Source organism: Somniosus microcephalus, chromosome 3 (genome assembly GCF_052327205.1).
Source record: "Somniosus microcephalus isolate GS21.2 chromosome 3, FLI_Smic_1.0, whole genome shotgun sequence".
Lineage (NCBI taxonomy): Eukaryota > Metazoa > Chordata > Chondrichthyes > Squaliformes > Somniosidae > Somniosus > Somniosus microcephalus.
Window position 1 is genome coordinate 262046089 of NC_140989.1, and position 17407 is coordinate 262063495.

The 17407-nt window shown below is 47.2% G+C and overlaps 1 protein-coding gene across 1 annotated transcript; it reads left to right on the forward strand.

Moving 5' to 3' along the window:
* The first annotated feature begins 1681 nt into the window (after nt 1-1681).
* c3h1orf53 (chromosome 3 C1orf53 homolog) lies at nt 1682-9681 on the forward strand. Its single transcript, XM_085982404.1, has 3 exons — nt 1682-2231; nt 8428-8529; nt 9391-9681. The coding sequence occupies exons 1-3, from the start codon at nt 1914-1916 to the stop codon at nt 9460-9462; spliced, it is 492 nt and encodes a 163-aa protein (XP_085838530.1). The 5' UTR covers nt 1682-1913; the 3' UTR covers nt 9463-9681.
* The last annotated feature ends 7726 nt before the right edge of the window (nt 9682-17407 follow it).

The following is a 17407-nucleotide window of genomic DNA, read 5'->3' on the forward strand; positions in this document are numbered from 1 at the left end:
CTACCCGTCAAAGTGGAAAATTGCCCGGGTATGTCCTGTCCACAAAAAACAGGACAAATCCAATCTGGCCAATTACCACTCCATCAGTCTACTCTCAATCATCAGCAAAGTGATGGAAATGGTCATCGACAGTGCTATTAAGTGGCACTTACTCACCAATAGCCTGCTTACCAATGCCCAGTTTGGGTTCCGCCAGGACCATTCCAGGCCTCATTCCAGTCTTGGTCCAAACATGGACAAAAGACCTGAATTCTAAAGGCAAGCTGAGAGTGACTGCCCTTGACATCAAGGCAACATTTGACCGTGTGTGGTATCAAGGCACCCTAGTAAAAGTGAAGTCAATGGGAATCAGGGGGGAAAATTCTCCACTGGCTGGAGTCATACCTAGCACAAAGGAAGATGGTTGCAGTTGTTGCAGGCCAATCATCTCAGCCCCAAGCCATCAGTGTAGGAGTTCCTCAGGGCAGTGTCCTAGGCCCAACCATCTTTAGCTGCTTCATCAATGACCTTCCCTTCATCATAAGGTTAGAAGTGGGGATGCTCGCTGATGATTGCACTGTTCCATTCGCAACTCCTCAGATAATGAAGCAGTCGTGCCTGCATGCAGCAAGACCTAGACAACATTCAGACTTGGGCTGATAAGTGGCAAGTAACATTTGCGCCACACAAGTGCCAGGCAATTACCTTTTCCAACAAGAGTCTAACCACCGCCCCTTGACATTCAATGGGATTACCATCACCAAATCGCCCACCATCATCATCCTGGGTGTCACCATTGACCAGAAACTTAACTGGACCAGCCACATAAATACTGTGGCAGCAAGAGCAGGTCAGAGGCGAGTGACTCAACTCCTGACTCCCCAAAGCCTTTCCACCATCTACAAGGCACAAGTCAGGAGCTTGATGGAATAATCTCCACATGCCTGGATGAGTGCAGCTCTAACAACACTCAAGAAGCTTGACACCATCCAGGACAAAGCAGCCCACTTGATTGGCACCCCAGCCACCACCTTAAACATTCACTCCCTCCACCACCGGTGCACTGTGGCTGCAGTGTGTACCATCTACAAGATGCACTTCAGCAATTCACCAAGACTTCTTTGGCAGTACCTCCCAAACCCGCGACCTCTATCACCTAGAAGGACAAGGGCAGCAGGCGCATGGGAACACCATGACCTCCAAGTTCCCCTCCAAGTCACACACCATCCTGACTTGGAAATATATCGTCGATCCTTCATCGTCGCTGGGTCAAAATCCTGGAACTCCCTCCCTAACAGCACTGTGGGAGTACCATCACCACACAAACTGCAGCGGTTCAAGAAGGTGGCTCACCACCACCTTCCCAATTAGGGATGGGCAATAAATGCTGGCCCTGGCAGTGATGCCCACATCACGTGAATGAATAAAAATGGGCTAAACATTTAAACTGAGGTTAGATGGGCTAAAAATTTAAATTAAGGTTAGGTGGACTAAACATTTAAATGAAAGGTGTGCCATTCCAGCAATTTCTGGGCCATTAACTCTAAACCTGCAGCACCATGATTTCTTTGCACTGTCCTTTTGTGTCAGCTCACAAGCTGAACTGCACTGTCCATGTGCACCATTTCCTGGGTGGAGATAAACCACCGATTTTTTTTTGCACTTACAATACCAGACTAAAAGCTGTGTCACTGTTCAAGCATCCGGGTGGCAACAAAATTTTTATCGCGCATCAGGAAGCATATTCCGCTAAAACCAGTCATGTTTCCACAACAAACGCGATATTCTTTGGTTAATTAAGATATCTTACTGTTTCATGTACGCTTCGGAATTTTAAACCTATCTATTTTGTAATTTAACCTTCCCGATGGTCCGGTGCTGTGAATGTCGGCGGCCTTTTTTGGAATTTTTATTTAAAACCTTGAATCATTGCAATGTTTGTCCTCCCGGTGCAGTTCAACCCAATTTTGTTACAAAATACTTTGAAGTGGCCGAGCGTTACTTGCAATATTGGAAGAAATGTGTTCAAAACTCTGTGTGTCTCCCCGGCACTTGGCTGGAAGGTCAGTCCGGGTTCCAGCTGCAATCTGAGAGGCACCAAGGGTCGGGGCAGCCCGGGCGGCCGGCAGCATTCGGCTGGAAGAGCAGGGGACGGGGCACCGCAGCTAGAGCCGCAGCCGGAGCCCCGGGGAGCCGCGGCGTTAACAGCGCGTGAAATGGAAATCGCCGCCTCTCATCGCCAGGCCTGCAAGGTGAGTCATTGCCCGCAATGTGCCACCCTGCTTTTCCAGCCCTTGCCATACTTGTTCCCAGTCAATAAAGTCCAGCCCGGCCAGACTTTGACTAACTGGAGTCGCTTGCAACACCTTTCATTCATCAATAGGGAAATGCAACGTTGCAATTTGGTGTAGGCTGAAATATTTTTAACTGTGCTGTACTTTAAAAAACAACAGGAAAGGGAAAATGTGCGTTAAAAATACTCAAACGTCACTACGTCATCCTCTTGACGCATTACTTTGCATTTGTAAACTCGGGGGGGGGGGGTGGATTTTAACAGCAAAGAGTGGATTTGGGAGCTGGTGAGTGGTGAAACTGACAGCGCCGACTTCCGCATTTAACTGGAGCAGGTTCGGCTGCTTCCGAGAAACCCCTGTGGGAGAGGCGGGTTGGCAATTAAAAGATGTTAAGAGGCAATTAGGACGTGTTTTAACTGCAGATTTGAGTTTTAACTTTGAGTGCACATGTTTCTTGGGCTTCCTGGAACTCGCCATTGAAAGCAAGGCGAGATGACAGCGCGAATTGAGGGGGTTGACCATCTGACAGGCAGATAAGACTATAAGTACTCAGACCTCACACCTGCTCCCTTGCCTAACTGAAAGGCTTTTGCTCACAGGACTTGTTCCAAGAGTGTGCTTTCACTACTCTGCAGCTGATTTCCACCACTTTGGAGGACATTTCTGCTACCTTAGATTTTTGAGAGTCTGATCAACACTTTCCATCTGTCAAGCATCGGTTCAGCATGGGCGCCGCTTCTGCAGCTTTACCTTGGACTTCAGATGAGGACCAAGATGAGCAGCAGCAGGAGAAGCACCAGCAGGAGCAACGGGCTTCTCCTCACTGACCTGCCGCTCCACAGGAGAGAGGGGATGAGCACAGAGGTGCACCTCGCAGGAGGCGATACCCCCAGCACAGGGTATATAGGCAGAGGATCAACTTCCTGGACATGTCGGAAACACCAGTGCCTCAGGAGGTTCGGGGTATCACGTCAGGTGGTCGCAGACTTTTGCAGCCTCCTGGAAGAAAACCTCCTGCCAAGTGGACCTGCTGGGCACGCTTTGCCAGTGGCTGTCACTGCCCTCAATCTCTTCACCTTACAGCTCCTTAAAGGGATTTGCAGGAGATATCTGCAGAATCTTGCAATCTGCTGCCTAGAAGTGCATCACTCAGGTGACTGATGCCATGTTTGCCAGGGCCGGGAATTATGTGCACTTTGCAACTGATGAGGCCAGTCAGAATGAGTGGGCACTCAGCTTTGTGGCTCTGGGTGGCTTCCCACAGGTCCACGGAGTCATCAATTGCACATATGTGGCAATCAAGGCACCCACAGATCACCCTGGAGTCTTCATCAACTGCAAGGGTTTCCACTCCATCAATGTTCATCTCATATACAACCACAAAAATATCATCATGCAGGTCTGTGCAAGATTCCCAGGCAGCTGCCATGATGTTTCATCCTGCACCAGTCCACCCTCCCAGAGCTCTTCAGACATCGATGCAGAGTTAGCGGCTGGCTCCTTGGAGACAAGGACACCCCCCGATGTCACCCATTAGGAGCCCAGGAGAGATATAATCAAAGCCACATGACCACAAGAACTGTCATCGCACTAGCAATCGGAATGTTGAAGATGTGCTTTAGATGCCTGGACAGATAGGATTGGGTGCACCTGCAAGGTAAGTACATACGAGGAGTGATGTGCTGAAGTCAGCTTTGGAAGAGAATCTCCCTGCGGGCCCTTACTGAATGCAGCATCAGCTCTAGGGAAGCATCATTTAAGCGAGGTGCAGCCTTGCCATGTTGGGACTCCATTAATGCAGTTGCTTCCTCAGTTCCCCCACCTGGACAATCCTTCCACTTCCATCTTCGCAGTTAAATGGTTCAACTGAAATAGACCCATGCGTGTCGTCATCACGCCTGCTCACACTAATTGGTCAGGAAACCTGGAAGTCAGATGCAAATGCAATGGCTGGGTTAAAAATCCACTGACAGACATGCTGCAACTACTTTCGGGTTTCCCGTGCGCTACCAGGCCCGCCTTCCCACTCCCAGTGCATTGGCAGGTAAATATTCCAGCCATTGGCCCAGATTTTGCTGTCAAATTAAGGGTGAGGCTAATGGCGCTCACTGTTATTTATGCATAAATGGTACCATAAATGGTGTAGCAGATGCGTGGTTGAATGCCAATATCGAAAAGTTGTTCTCTGTGATGCGTTGCCCCAGCTTTGTGGAAACAACATCTCGCTGACTACATCACCATTGAAATGCATTGAATGGTGTGAAGTTGCTGTATTTGCATAGTAGATACCACAGACGCATAAGTCTTGTCATTTAGAGTGTATGTACCTTTTTAATGACGTGCTAATTGTTAATTACTACCAATCAACCTGAAAATTAACTATTACAAGTGAAAATTCTCATTCCTTCAGGTTTTAATTGTTGTTGGAGATTGTAAAAATGTCAAATTTAAACTTTTTTCTTTTTCTTTTCTGCCTCGTTTTTCTCTCTATTAATCCAATCTTTCTTTCCCTCTCTATTTCGCTTTGTGTAACTGATTTAACATTGAATTCTCCACTCTAATTCACACTTCCTTCCTTCTGCTGTTTATTTCTCAAACCTTCAATCTGATTGGTTAAGGAGATACACAGTCATATGTCCTGTTCACTCAGGTCCCAGATGCCCTGTTTCCTCGCTGCACCGTTATTAACTCGCACTTTCAGCAACTTAGTGGGCAAAAATGTTTTGAGCTGAAGGGTGCAGGCACAAGTCTAACGGCAAAGACCGTTAGATGCCCTGCTACATCAAAATCTGTCCCATTTGCAACAAAAAAGAGACATTAGACAAACTCCTTAAAGTTTGGGGTACTGCTCCCATCAATAATAAAGTATATATAAGGGATCCTTGGCTTTATAAATAGAGGCATAGAGTACAAAAGCAAAAAGTTATGTTAAACCTTTATAAATCACTGGTTAGACCTCAGCGAGAGTACTGTGTCCAATTCTGGGCACCACAATTTAGGAAGAATATCAAGGCCTTGGAGAGGATGCAGAGATTTACTGGAACAGTACCTGGGATCAGGGGTTTCAGTTATCTGGAGAGACTAGAGAAGCTGGGATTCTTCTTGTTAGAGCAAAGAAGATTAAAGGGAGATTTAATAGAGGTGTTCAAAGTTATGAGGGACTTTGATAGAGTAGATAGGGATAAACTGTTTTCACTGGCAGGAGGGTCGGCAACCAGAGGACACAGATTTAAGATAATTGGCAAAAAGTCAGGGGGGAGATGAAGAGAATTTTTTTTTACTCAGCAAGTTGTTATGAGCTGGCGTGCACTGCCTGAAAGGGTGATGGAAGCAGATTCAAAGGTAACTTTCAAAAGGGAATTGGATCTCTACTTAAAAAGGAAACAGCTTTAAGCATTGAACTTAGTGGATTCAAAAATACACCCCAGGTTCCCAAGGGGTTTGTTTAATTCCTGTTGTTTATTCTGTGTATTACTATGAGCTTACAAATGCAAAACAGTGTGTCAGTAGGATTAGATTGCAGACATTATGATTATTCTGTAATATTTTCTGATAACAGTTCCAATCTGTTTTACAATACTGTACTGTGTTCACTCATGGTTAAATGGTCATAATTGAGTAACCAAAATTGCACCAAACATAGCTGAAGTGGGAAATAGCTGTTTGGACACCTGTGAAAAATAACATAAACCCACCTTTAGAAATGATTTGCATCGAGGTGTGATGATACAGGTAATATAACAGATTGGAAGCAGACTCGCTATATGTGCAGCACAAATAATATAAGCCAAAATAAAAATCATTTATTGATCTACTTGTCTAGCCACTGCAGTCTCATATCTAATAAAAGCTGCTCACTTCAGCCTGATCCAATAATTCAAAAATAAATAAAATGTAAATGTAATGAAATAGTTTCACTAGGTGTAACAACTGTTTCCTGAGCAATCAGCTAAATTAGGTGCATTGATTTGGGCAAAGCATAATATAATTTCAGCTGCTATTCCTGTGAAACAATTAAACTTCAAAAATGAGAATGGGCAGCAAGCATTTTACGACTAGATAAAAGTGTTCAATTTATGGAAACATTGCAGTTTCTAGCAACAATGTAACAATTGCTTTTAAGTTATTGGACTGTCTAAAATCAGATCTGACATCTCTAAAAAGCGCATTCCTTAAGCTTGTGTTTACACTACAATTCAGTGTCACAACCAAACAGTTTCCAGTTCACTACAAAGCTAAACTTGTGTAATTGCGCATTCAGACCAGTGGTCTAACTCCTCAACACACTTGGGACCTGAAACTGAAACCCCCAGCAGCTGGTGGTTTCACACCCAAAGCACATATCCCTCCCTCCGTGTAAACAAGGTCTTGGGCAGTTCAGATTTCCCATTTCCAATTTCCTCCCATGTGCAGCGTTGTGATTCAATGATGCTTAAATTCCTCTCATCAAATCCTGCACTCCTCACCCTAACCCCCTTAAACGTATCGCCCCCACCCCACCCCACCCCCCACTGGCACCCTCCCAAATTGTCCTTTGCAGATTGATTGAATCAGGAGAGCTTTCCAATCCATATCGCCTTCTGAACAAAATTAAATAAATTGATTGCTATCAAAAACAATTGGAATATGTAAACTTGGAATGAAAGGTGTAATGAGATTAGTACCTTCATTATCAGCTTACACAACTAAACATGTATTGCACAAACTAAACATAAACATAGGTTATAATTATGATAGGTCAGCATCAACAAAATTGAATATAGTCAAACAAGAATCCACATAATTTCAACTTACTGTTCAGTAAATTCCATTTTTTCTGGGGCTTTACAGACTGTCTCTTTCACCACTGCCCAAAGCACTAGGATATAATTTTAGCATTTCCTACACCACTTAATTTATTATAGCTCAGATTTGGAGTTGTGTTCAGCTCTCTGGAAAGGTGTAATTTGGCTCTTCAAATTGCAGCGAATTCAAGAGTGACTTGCTCTCACTTCACTTTGTGCACTGTAACTGCATATTAAGATTCAAATGCCTGAGTTGCAATGTAATCTGATAAATCATGTTGAGTTTTTAGACCCCCCTTTTGTTGGTTTAGGTTGAGTTGAAGATGGTGTTGAACATTATATTCCAATTTAGCCATATTTATTGGAAAATGTCAGACATGAAAAAACTGCCACAAATCAGTAATCAGTTTATCCTTATTCTATACATCATCATCAACATCCCCAAAGGAAAATGATGAATCCATTGCGTGCTGTATTATCATTTTATTTTTTGAAGTGACATTTTGCTTGGTTTATGGGCATAATAATAGTCAACACATTGTTAATAAAATCATGCCACATATAAATATGTGTGTGTAATAACAATTGCAAGTCTATAGCTACATCTATTGATCCAATGGGAACAATTAATTAGAACTTCTTCAAGTGATCTGCAATAGTTTTCTTCACAAAACCAATGCACAGTAAATCATGTCTTTAAATTTTCACCATACATGGCGGTGCCTTCAGCTGCCTAGGCTGTGAGCTCTGGAATTACACCCCTGAACCTCTCTGCCTTTCTCTCCTCCTTTAAGAGGCTCCTTAAAACCTACCTATTTGACCAAGCATTTGGTCACCTGTCCTAATATCTCCTGATGTGGCTCCGTGTCAAATAACACTCCTGTGAAACACCATGGGATGTTTTTACTATATTAAAGGTGCTATATGAATACGTTGTTGTAAATTAAAGGAGCGACTAACTTGTTCACACTATGTGATCATGGAAATTCCGGTGTAAAGACGTATATATCCCCCCTCCCCATGTCGCTAAGCATCATCTGAAAAGGATGTTTCCCTGAGCTGCACTGGAATCACAACACGGGAAAAACACAAATAAACATCCAGCTCATCTGCCAAATGTTTACAAACTATCCGTGCAAACTCAGTTTGGAAACCTAATGAAGCGCCTCTCCTAATCCCTTTGGGTAAAGCGCTGCCCTTTCCCCCAGCAGCTTTGAGCACAACCTGCAGAACCTGGCTCCTTCCCAGCTGGAGGTCCGCTCGCGCTGTCTGGAGTCGGTGGAGATCAGAACCTTAAAATTCACCTTTTACCGTTATTGTTTTTGCAATGTATGCTCCCAATATTGGACGTCCCCTTTGTGTTGTTAAAGGCCGACCAGCAGACCTACGTGGACCCGGAGAGCGGCTACCTGGTATTCACTCGTCTGGCCCACCTGCAGCGCGGGAAATGCTGCGGCTCCGCTTGCAGACACGTGAGTAACAGACCTTCTTTGTTTACATCCGCCTGCTATTTCCAGCAGGAATTTCCTCTTTCCTGATCTTGTAAATCCAGACTCAAACTCCAAAATAAATCTTATCCCTGATGTTTGACCCTTTGGCTGTACGTTGGCAGTTATCAGGATTTTATTGTATTACAGATATGAGTGTTTTCCTTGCAAATCTGTAACTGTTTAAAAAAGAAACTTATTAAGACTAATTCTTAGAGATTTTAAGAACTTTACCATTGGGATTAGATAATGCTGGGATGTAGTTCCAAAGATGCAAGGAGAGGTTTTTTTTAAATATTGCATCAAAGAAGAACATTTCAAATATTATATTTTCCCGTTTAGAGTTTAAAACGATTGATAAAAATTAAATATTGAAGGTGATTTATTTTTAATTGTAAAGAAAGGTTTAAGATTTTCTAAGCATAGTTTCGTAACTTTCCATGCGCCTTTCCAACTGATCGGCGGGACAGGTTTATAACTTTATTGGTGAGTTAAAATTAAATTGGGATTTTTGTTTTTTTCAAACCGAGAAACCCCGACATAAATCAGTAAATGACACTAATAGGCTCGATCACTTTGGACATAACCAAGCTCGGCACTGGGGGAGACACGTTTAGGAAGTGCGGTTTCCTGACCAGTAATCAATGCCATTTGTTTCAACGGCGTCTTTCAGTTACATTCTTCAGCCTGGAGGCAGCTTGCCAAGGAAACGGACTTTTTTTTTAATCCCACGTTAATTCCTATGTGTGAAGAATCTTCCAGTGTATAACTGTTAGGTGCCCTTTATATTCAGGGCCGTAGCGGGAAGGAATCATTTCAGTTTTTTAAAAGAAATTCTCTTCGCAGTGCCCTTACGACCAAGTCAACGTGAAAGACCCGTCTAAAAGGAAGCGCTTCAATTCCATGTTTTATGTCTGAATTGGGTCACACATCGAGTCAAGTCGAGTGGATCCAGCCGAAACAGTTTTGTTCAGGAAAAAAAAAGGATTAGATCGTTGGTGCCGGTGTGCCCCAAAACCCCCAAAAGAAATACTGTTTGAAGTAAAGTACCCCTGGTGTTTCCCTGCTACACCTTTCTCCCTGAGCGCCGTTGCATTGGTTAATGTACTTTTTGATAATAAAAGATCGTGCACTGCATTATTGGCACTTGAGTCATTTCTTTTCCATCGTAACTTTGCTGTTGAACATATTTTACAAGATCCGCTGTTTTGAAGTGTTAAATAATCTGGGTGAAAACTCATTCCAATGCACAACGTGGTTATTCAAGTTGGGAACAAGATAAGGGGCAAAATGGTCAACCTGGAAAAAGTGGCTGTCCAAAAAGTGCTGAAGTGTCACTTTTCATTTATCGAGTTTTATTATCCGTGTTCCTGTTGTATAGAAACATTCTTTAAATCAGTTTGCACGGATTTTGTTCCCACTTCATCAGAAAGCAGAAGAGTTCGGAACTGAGACATCCCGCGGGATTCCGGGGCTGGAGTCCGCACGCGGGATTCCGGAGCTGGAGTCCGCACGCGGGATTGCGGGGAGGGGCTGGAGTCCGCACGCGGGCTGCGGGGAGGGGCTGGACCCGCACGCGGGCTGCGGGGAGGGGCTGGACCCGCACGCGGGCTGCGGGGAGGGGCTTGACCCGCACGCGGGCTGCGGGGAGGGGCTGGACCCGCACGCGGGCTGCGGGGAGGGGCTTGACCCGCACGCGGGCTGCGGGGAGGGGCAGGAGTCCGCACGCGGGCTGCGGGGAGGGGCAGGAGCCCGCACGCGGGCTGCGGGGAGGGGCTGGACCCGCACGCGGGCTGCGGGGAGGAGCAGGAGTCCGCACGCGGGCTGCGGGGAGGGGCTGGACCCGCACGCGGGCTGCGGGGAGGGGCTGGACCCGCACGCGGGCTGCGGGGAGGGGCAGGAGCCCGCACGCGGGCTGCGGGGAGGGGCTGGACCCGCACGCGGGCTGCGGGGAGGAGCAGGAGTCCGCACGCGGGCTGCGGGAAGGGGCTGGACCCGCACGTGGGCTGCGGGGAGGGGCTGGACCCGCACGCGGGCTGCGGGGAGGGGCAGGAGTCCGCACGCGGGATTGCGGGGAGGGGCTGGAGTCCGCACGCAGGATTGCGGGGAGGGGCTGGAGTCCGCACGCGGTCTGTGGGGAGGGGGTGGAGTCCGCACGTGGGCTGTGGGGAGGGGCTGGAGTCCGCACGCGGGATTGCGGGGAGGGGCTGGTGTCCGCACGCGGGATTGTGGGGAGGGGCTGGTGTCCGCACGCGGGATTGCGGGGAGGGGCTGGAGTCCGCACGCGGGCTGTGGGGAGGGGCTGGAGTCCGCACGTGGGCTGTGAGGAGGGGCTGTGGAGTCTGCACGTGGGCTGTGGGAAGGGGCTGGAGTCCGCACACGGTCTGTGGGGAGGGGCTGGAGTCCGCACGCGGGATTGCGGGGAGGGGGCTGGACTCCGCACGTGGGATTGCGGGTAGGGGCTGGAGTCTGCACGCGGAATTGTGGGTGGGGCTGGAGTCCGCACGTGGGATTGCGGGTAGGGGCTGGAGTTGGTTGTTTGTAAACTGGTCGAAATTACCAAGATTATCTCACATTCTTGGGAAATATTTTCATTATCATGTGGCAGAGAATTCCCATTTGAAAAAGCCAAGGTAAAATTGTATTTGTTATCTTGATTACATGCAGACCTTTAGTACTTATATATAATATTCGTTGCAAGGAAATGAGCGGATCTGACATTGGTTCTGGTCTGCCACCATATCGAGAAGATGAGTGAATCCCACTGTAACATGTGAGTGATAAATGTGTTATGTCCAGTGGGTACATACATTGTTCAAGGCCAAAGACAGATATAATACAATGCAAAGCTGACAGAGTTAGACTGCCAGCTGCACCTCATATTGAGTTCCATGACAAAGCAGCTCTATGAATGCATTTTAACGTGGTGGTGAATGTGTGCCCCTCATATTACTAAAAGTGTTTAAGGTTATAAAGTGGACTGCTCGTCCAGTGAATGGCTTGGGCACATTGAATTATGTTTTCTCGGCAGTCTACAGTTGAACTACAGCCGGTGTAAAGCCCAAGGATCATGAGATGACCTACTAAAGGTGGACAAATGTAAAAAGTCACACAACACCAGGTTATAGTCCAACAGCTTTATTTGAAATCACAAGCTTTCGGAGCGCTGCTCCTTCTTCAGGTGAAGTGGAGAAATGCATAAAGACACAGCTTATATAGTCAGAGAATCATGTCAGATGTTTACAGGTAACCTTTCCAACTGCCATTAATCACACCTCGGCAGAGAGATAATCACAGCAGTCAAAGGTGTGAATGGTGTCCAAACAGGTCAGTCAGGGAAACATTACATCAAAGAACAATGAGGTGGGGTCACAAGGGGTCAAATATTGCAGATGCTGGGGTCTGTATGAAAAACAAAAAAACAGACAAAAAACTTTTTTTTTTTTTTTTTTTGGCTGGAAATCACAGCAGGTCCGGCCGCATCCGTGTAGAGAGAACAAGCCAATGTCGACTCAAGTCTGGATGACCCTGCATCAGGTGGGGTTACATGTAGCGTGACATGAACCCAAGATCTCTGTTGAGGCCGTCCTCATGGGTGCGGAACTTGGCTATCAGTTTCTGCTCGACGATTTTGCGTTGTCGTGTGTCTCGAAGGCTACCTTGGAGAATGCTTACCCGAAGATCGGAGGCTGAATGTCCTTGACTGCTGAAGTGTTCCCCGACTGGGAGGGAACACTCCTGCCTGGTGATTGTTGCGCGGTGTCCGTTCATCCGTTGTCGCAGTGTCTGCATGGTCTCGCCGATGTACCATGCTCCGGGGCATCCTTTCCTGCAACGTATGAGGTAGACAACGTTGGCCGAGTCACATGAGTATGTACCATGTACCTGGTGGGTGGTGTCCTCACGTGTGATGATGGTATCTGTGTTGATGATCTGGCATGTCTTGCAAAGGTTGCTGTGGCAGGGTTGTGTGGTGTCGTGGTCGCTGTTCTCCTGAAAGCTGGGTAATTTGCTGCGAACGATGGTCTGTTTGAGGTTAGGCGGCTGTTTGAAAGCGAGTAGTGGAGGCGTGGGGATGGCCTTAGCGAGGTGTTCGTCGTCATCGATGACATGTTGAAGGCTGCGAAGAACATGGCGTAGTTTCTCCGCTCCGGGGAAGTACTGGATGACGAAGGGTACTCTGTTGGTTGTGTCCCGTGTTTGTCTTCTGAGGCGGTCTATGCGATTTTTCGCTGTGGCCCGTCGGAACTGTCGATCGACGAGTCGAGCGTCATATCCCGTTCTTACAAGGGCGTCTTTCAGTGTCTGTAGGTGTCCATCACGTTCATCCTCGTCTGAGCAGATCCTGTGTATTCGCAGGGCTTGTCCATAGGGGATGGCTTCTTTAACGTGGTTAGGGTGGAAGCTGGAGAAGTGAAGCATCGTGAGGTTGTCCGTGGGCTTGCGGTAGAGTGAAGTGCTGAGGTGTCCGTCTTTGATGGAGATTCGTGTGTCCAGGAATGAGATTGATTCTGAGGAGTAGTCCATGGTGAGTTTGATGGTGGGATGGAACTTGTTGATGTTATCGTGTAGTCTTTTCAGTGATTCTTCGCCGTGGGTCCATAGGAAGAAAATGTCGTCGATGTATCTGGTGTATAGCGTTGGTTGGAGATCCTGTGCAGCGAAGAAGTCTTGCTCGAACTTGTGCATGAAGATGTTTGCGTATTGGGGTGCGAATTTGGTCCCCATGGCTGTTCCGTGTGTTTGGGTAAAGAACTGGTTGTCGAAGGTGAAGACATTGTGGTCAAGGATGAAGCGGATGAGTTGTAGGATGGCGTCTGGAGATTGGCTGTTGTTGGTGTTGAGTACTGAGGCTGTCGCAGCGATGCCGTCATCGTGGGGGATGCTGGTGTAGAGTGCCGAGACGTCCATCGTGGCGAGGAGTGTTCCTGGTTCAACTGGTCCGTGGGTGCTGAGCTTCTGTAAGAAGTCTGTAGTGTCGCGACAGAAGCTGGGGGTTCCCTGTACGATGGGTTTCAGGATGCCCTCGACATACCCAGAGAGGTTCTCACACAGGGTTCCGTTGCCTGATGCGATAGGACGTCCAGGTGTGTTGGCTTTGTGTATCTTTGGGAGGCAGTAGAAGTCTCCCACGCGGGGAGTACGTGGGATGAGAGCATGTAGGATGCTTTGAAGGTCTGGGTTGAAGGTTTTGATCAGTCTGTTGAGTTGGCGGGTGTGTTCTTTGGTCGGATCTGCGGGTAACTGTCTGTAGTGTTCCTGGTTGTCCAGTTGTCGGTATACTTCTTTGCAATAGTCCGTTCTGTTCTGTATGACGATGGCACCTCCTTTGTCTGCTGGTTTGATGACGATGTTGCGGTTGGTCTTGAGAGCGTGGATGGCGTTGCGTTGTGCTCGGGTGACATTCTGGACTGTCTTGTGAGTGCGGCTGATGAATCTGGCGTTGATGCATCTCCTGACAGCTTGAGCATACATGTCAAGCTTCGGGCAGCGACCCTCCGGAGGGGTCCAATTTGACTCTTTCTTCTTCGGTTGCTGCACTGCGGATCCCTCTGTTTGCTGTTCCGGATCATTGATTGTCTCATTGGGTTCGCTGCTGACATCTTGGGATTTGTGGAAGAATTCCCGGAGCCTCATTCTCCTGATGAATTCCTCTGTGTCTGCCGCGAGACCGATGGGGTCCATTTTGGTGGTGGGGCAGAAATTGAGCCCTCGGCTGAGAACTTCAATTTCGTCTGGTTGAAGGGTGTGGTCGGACAGGTTGACGATGGACTTCCCTGTGGTTTCAACCGTGGTACCGGGGGAGGCTTGGTTGCTGCTGCTGGTGATGCCAAGTTTCTCAAGCTTCCTGTTCTTGGTGTGCATGTAGGTAGCGTAGTTCCGTTGCCTTGTTTGTTTGGCGGTGTCTCGTAGCTGGTCTGCTGCGTCCTGAGCACAGGCTGAGAACATGGACTCCATCTCGGTTTCGAGGTTGCGGCGTCTGCTGTAGAGCTGGTGTACGAGATGGTTGAGGAGTGTGCGAGAGGTACGACGGCAGAGTCTCTCAGCGTAGTCTGTGTTGTAGGTCGACTTGAGTGGGTTAGTGATCTGAAGTCCTTTTGGGATCTTGTCTGCTTTCTTGCATCTCTGTAGAAACTTGATGTCTGTGTCGATATGCGCGATCTTCTTGGAGATCCTCTCCACTTTGAGCCGGCAGTTTGTGGTGTCGATAGTAGCCATGGTGTGGAGATGCCGGAGTTGGACTGGGGTGGACAAATGTAAAAAGTCACACAACACCAGGTTATAGTCCAACAGCTTTATTTGAAATCACAAGCTTTCGGAGCGCTGCTCCTTCTTCAGGTGAAGTGGAGAAATGCATAAAGACACAGCTTATATAGTCAGAGAATCATGTCAGATGCGGCCGGACCTGCTGTGATTTCCAGCCAAAAAAAAAAAAAAAGTTTTTTGTCTGTTTTTTTGTTTTTCATACAGACCCCAGCATCTGCAATATTTGACCCCTTGTGACCCCACCTCATTGTTCTTTGATGTAATGTTTCCCTGACTGACCTGTTTGGACACCATTCACACCTTTGACTGCTGTGATTATCTCTCTGCCGAGGTGTGATTAATGGCAGTTGGAAAGGTTACCTGTAAACATCTGACATGATTCTCTGACTATATAAGCTGTGTCTTTATGCATTTCTCCACTTCACCTGAAGAAGGAGCAGCGCTCCGAAAGCTTGTGATTTCAAATAAAGCTGTTGGACTATAACCTGGTGTTGTGTGACTTTTTACATTTGTCCACCCCAGTCCAACTCCGGCATCTCCACACCATGGCTACTAAAGGTGGTTACATGTCTTATAGCTTTAAAGGAATCACAGATCAGATTGCAACTTACCCTGGAGTCATACTGTGGCTCATGTTAAACCACAGCCAAAGACACTTCACATTGGCATGAATGTGGTTGAATAACTTCAGCTATAATGTCTCACTACAACAGGACTCATCTTGTATTCTGTATATACAATGGCTACCTGAAGCCAGTTGTTAAAACTGATTAATCAAAGAAAATGGGATACATGAATATCAGAAGTTGGTGTCAGGAATTCAGTGGAGTATAGACATCTGAACGGCTGTGTTTTTTATTCTGTGGTACTTTATGTAACACTTCCACTTACTTAATTTTTTTTTAATGTTGGGATGGTTGTATTTCGTAATTTAATTGGTATTTTTATCATTCTGAGTTTCACCTTGGCACAGGTGGTGGCACTCTTGCATTTGAGTGAGACATTTGTGCATTCAAGACCCACTTCTCAAGGGCAATTAGGGATGGGCAATAAATGCTGACCTTGCTAGCGATGCCCATATCCCATAAATGAATTAAAAAAAACTCCAGGACATGAGCAGAAAATGTCGACTGACTCTAGGGCCGGGGTTTTTGTTCACCTCAGCGGGTCCAGGTCAATGGTGGGTCATGGCCCCGCTGCTGGCTCCATCCTGCTGTCTAAAATGAATTTACGTTGATGGGGCTTGTTAAGCCTGCCCAGCATGTTTCCCGGTCCAATTAGAGGAAGCGGGTCTGGTGACGTCATTGATGATGCGTCATCAGCCGGTTTCCTTAAAGGGACCATGGCCACCTTTTGACGTTTGTGCTGTCAGTGTTCTACAGCATTGAAGTGCTGCAAACACTGACAATCACTGCACAGAGGTGCATGGCTGCACCCAGATTCTCCCATGACTCCCTCCTTATGTTTATGGAGGGAGTCACAGCACACAGGGAGGTCCTCTTCCCTTCCCATGGATGGAAGAGACCTCCCCAGGAGACCAACACAGTCTGGTTGCACATCACAGAGGAGGTCACAAGCAGGGATGTCATCAGGAAGACCTGGGTGCAGTGGCGCAAACCTTTCAATGATCTCATTAGATCACGAAACATTAGTACAAAGCCACACTCAACCTCATCCTCCTGTGCCTCTCATCACATCCTCATCACTCTGTCTTCTCTACCCTACTTCTGCACATTCTTACTCACACCAATTTACCTTGCACCTCCACCCATCCCTCTCTATCTACATTATCACATCCCCATCTCATGGGGCACCCCTCACACTCACCCTCATTTGAGTGCAATCATACCAACTAACAACACACTTGGGTGTTTTATCCAATGTTCATGTAAAGTCTCTGTTAATGTGCTGTCAAACATTGAAACCTTTATTTTCAACACTTTCTGTTCTTGGACAGATTTGTGTGCACCTTTGGAAGTGGCTTAGTGAGTTGCAGTGAATGGTCAGACATAATGGTACCCCCCGCCCCTCCGCCCCCCCCCCCCCACCCCCCCCACCCCACAATGGTGGTGAGTGTGAAAGGAATGGCTTGGACATTGTAGGGGTGCTTTATGGTGGTGCCAACCTGGCACATCATGTGGCAGCCAGAGTGTACAGCATCAAGTGAAGTAAATCTGGCCATGGTGAGGCCATCCCTAGCCTCGCAGGCAGCAATATGCTCAAGTGCTGATGCCCTCTGTCCTGTGCAGCATCAGGTGATTGCAGAGAAGGGTGGTGCTGCTGGAGTGCCTGGTGCTGCTGGTGTTGGGGCTGATCGTGGTCGGATTCTGAGGACCAAGGAGAGACAGTATAAAGAGCACCCATGTTGATGGAATAGATGGTAAGTGAAGTAGAGATGACAGAATCATTCTGTCAATGGTGAGAGAGTTCTTCCACTGAGGTGAGAGTGGATGGTGAGTGGAAAGTGGAAAACCTGCAGAATCTGTGCTGGAAATGGACTCAGAAACAGCTTGTGGCTGAGGAAAGTGATGATCTGTCCGGTGGGAGCTTTTACTGTATATTTGAAGTTGTCAAGTAATCAGCTGGAGCAATGGCC

Coding starts and splice junctions, on each gene's coding strand:
- c3h1orf53 (XM_085982404.1), top strand. CDS start 1,914: ATGTTTGTCCTCCCGGTGCAGTTCAACCCAATTTTGTTACAAAATACT. Junction 2,232..8,427: donor CTCATCGCCAGGCCTGCAAG/GTGAGTCATTGC, acceptor GTGTTGTTAAAG/GCCGACCAGCAGACCTACGT. Junction 8,530..9,390: donor GCGGCTCCGCTTGCAGACAC/GTGAGTAACAGA, acceptor TTCTCTTCGCAG/TGCCCTTACGACCAAGTCAA.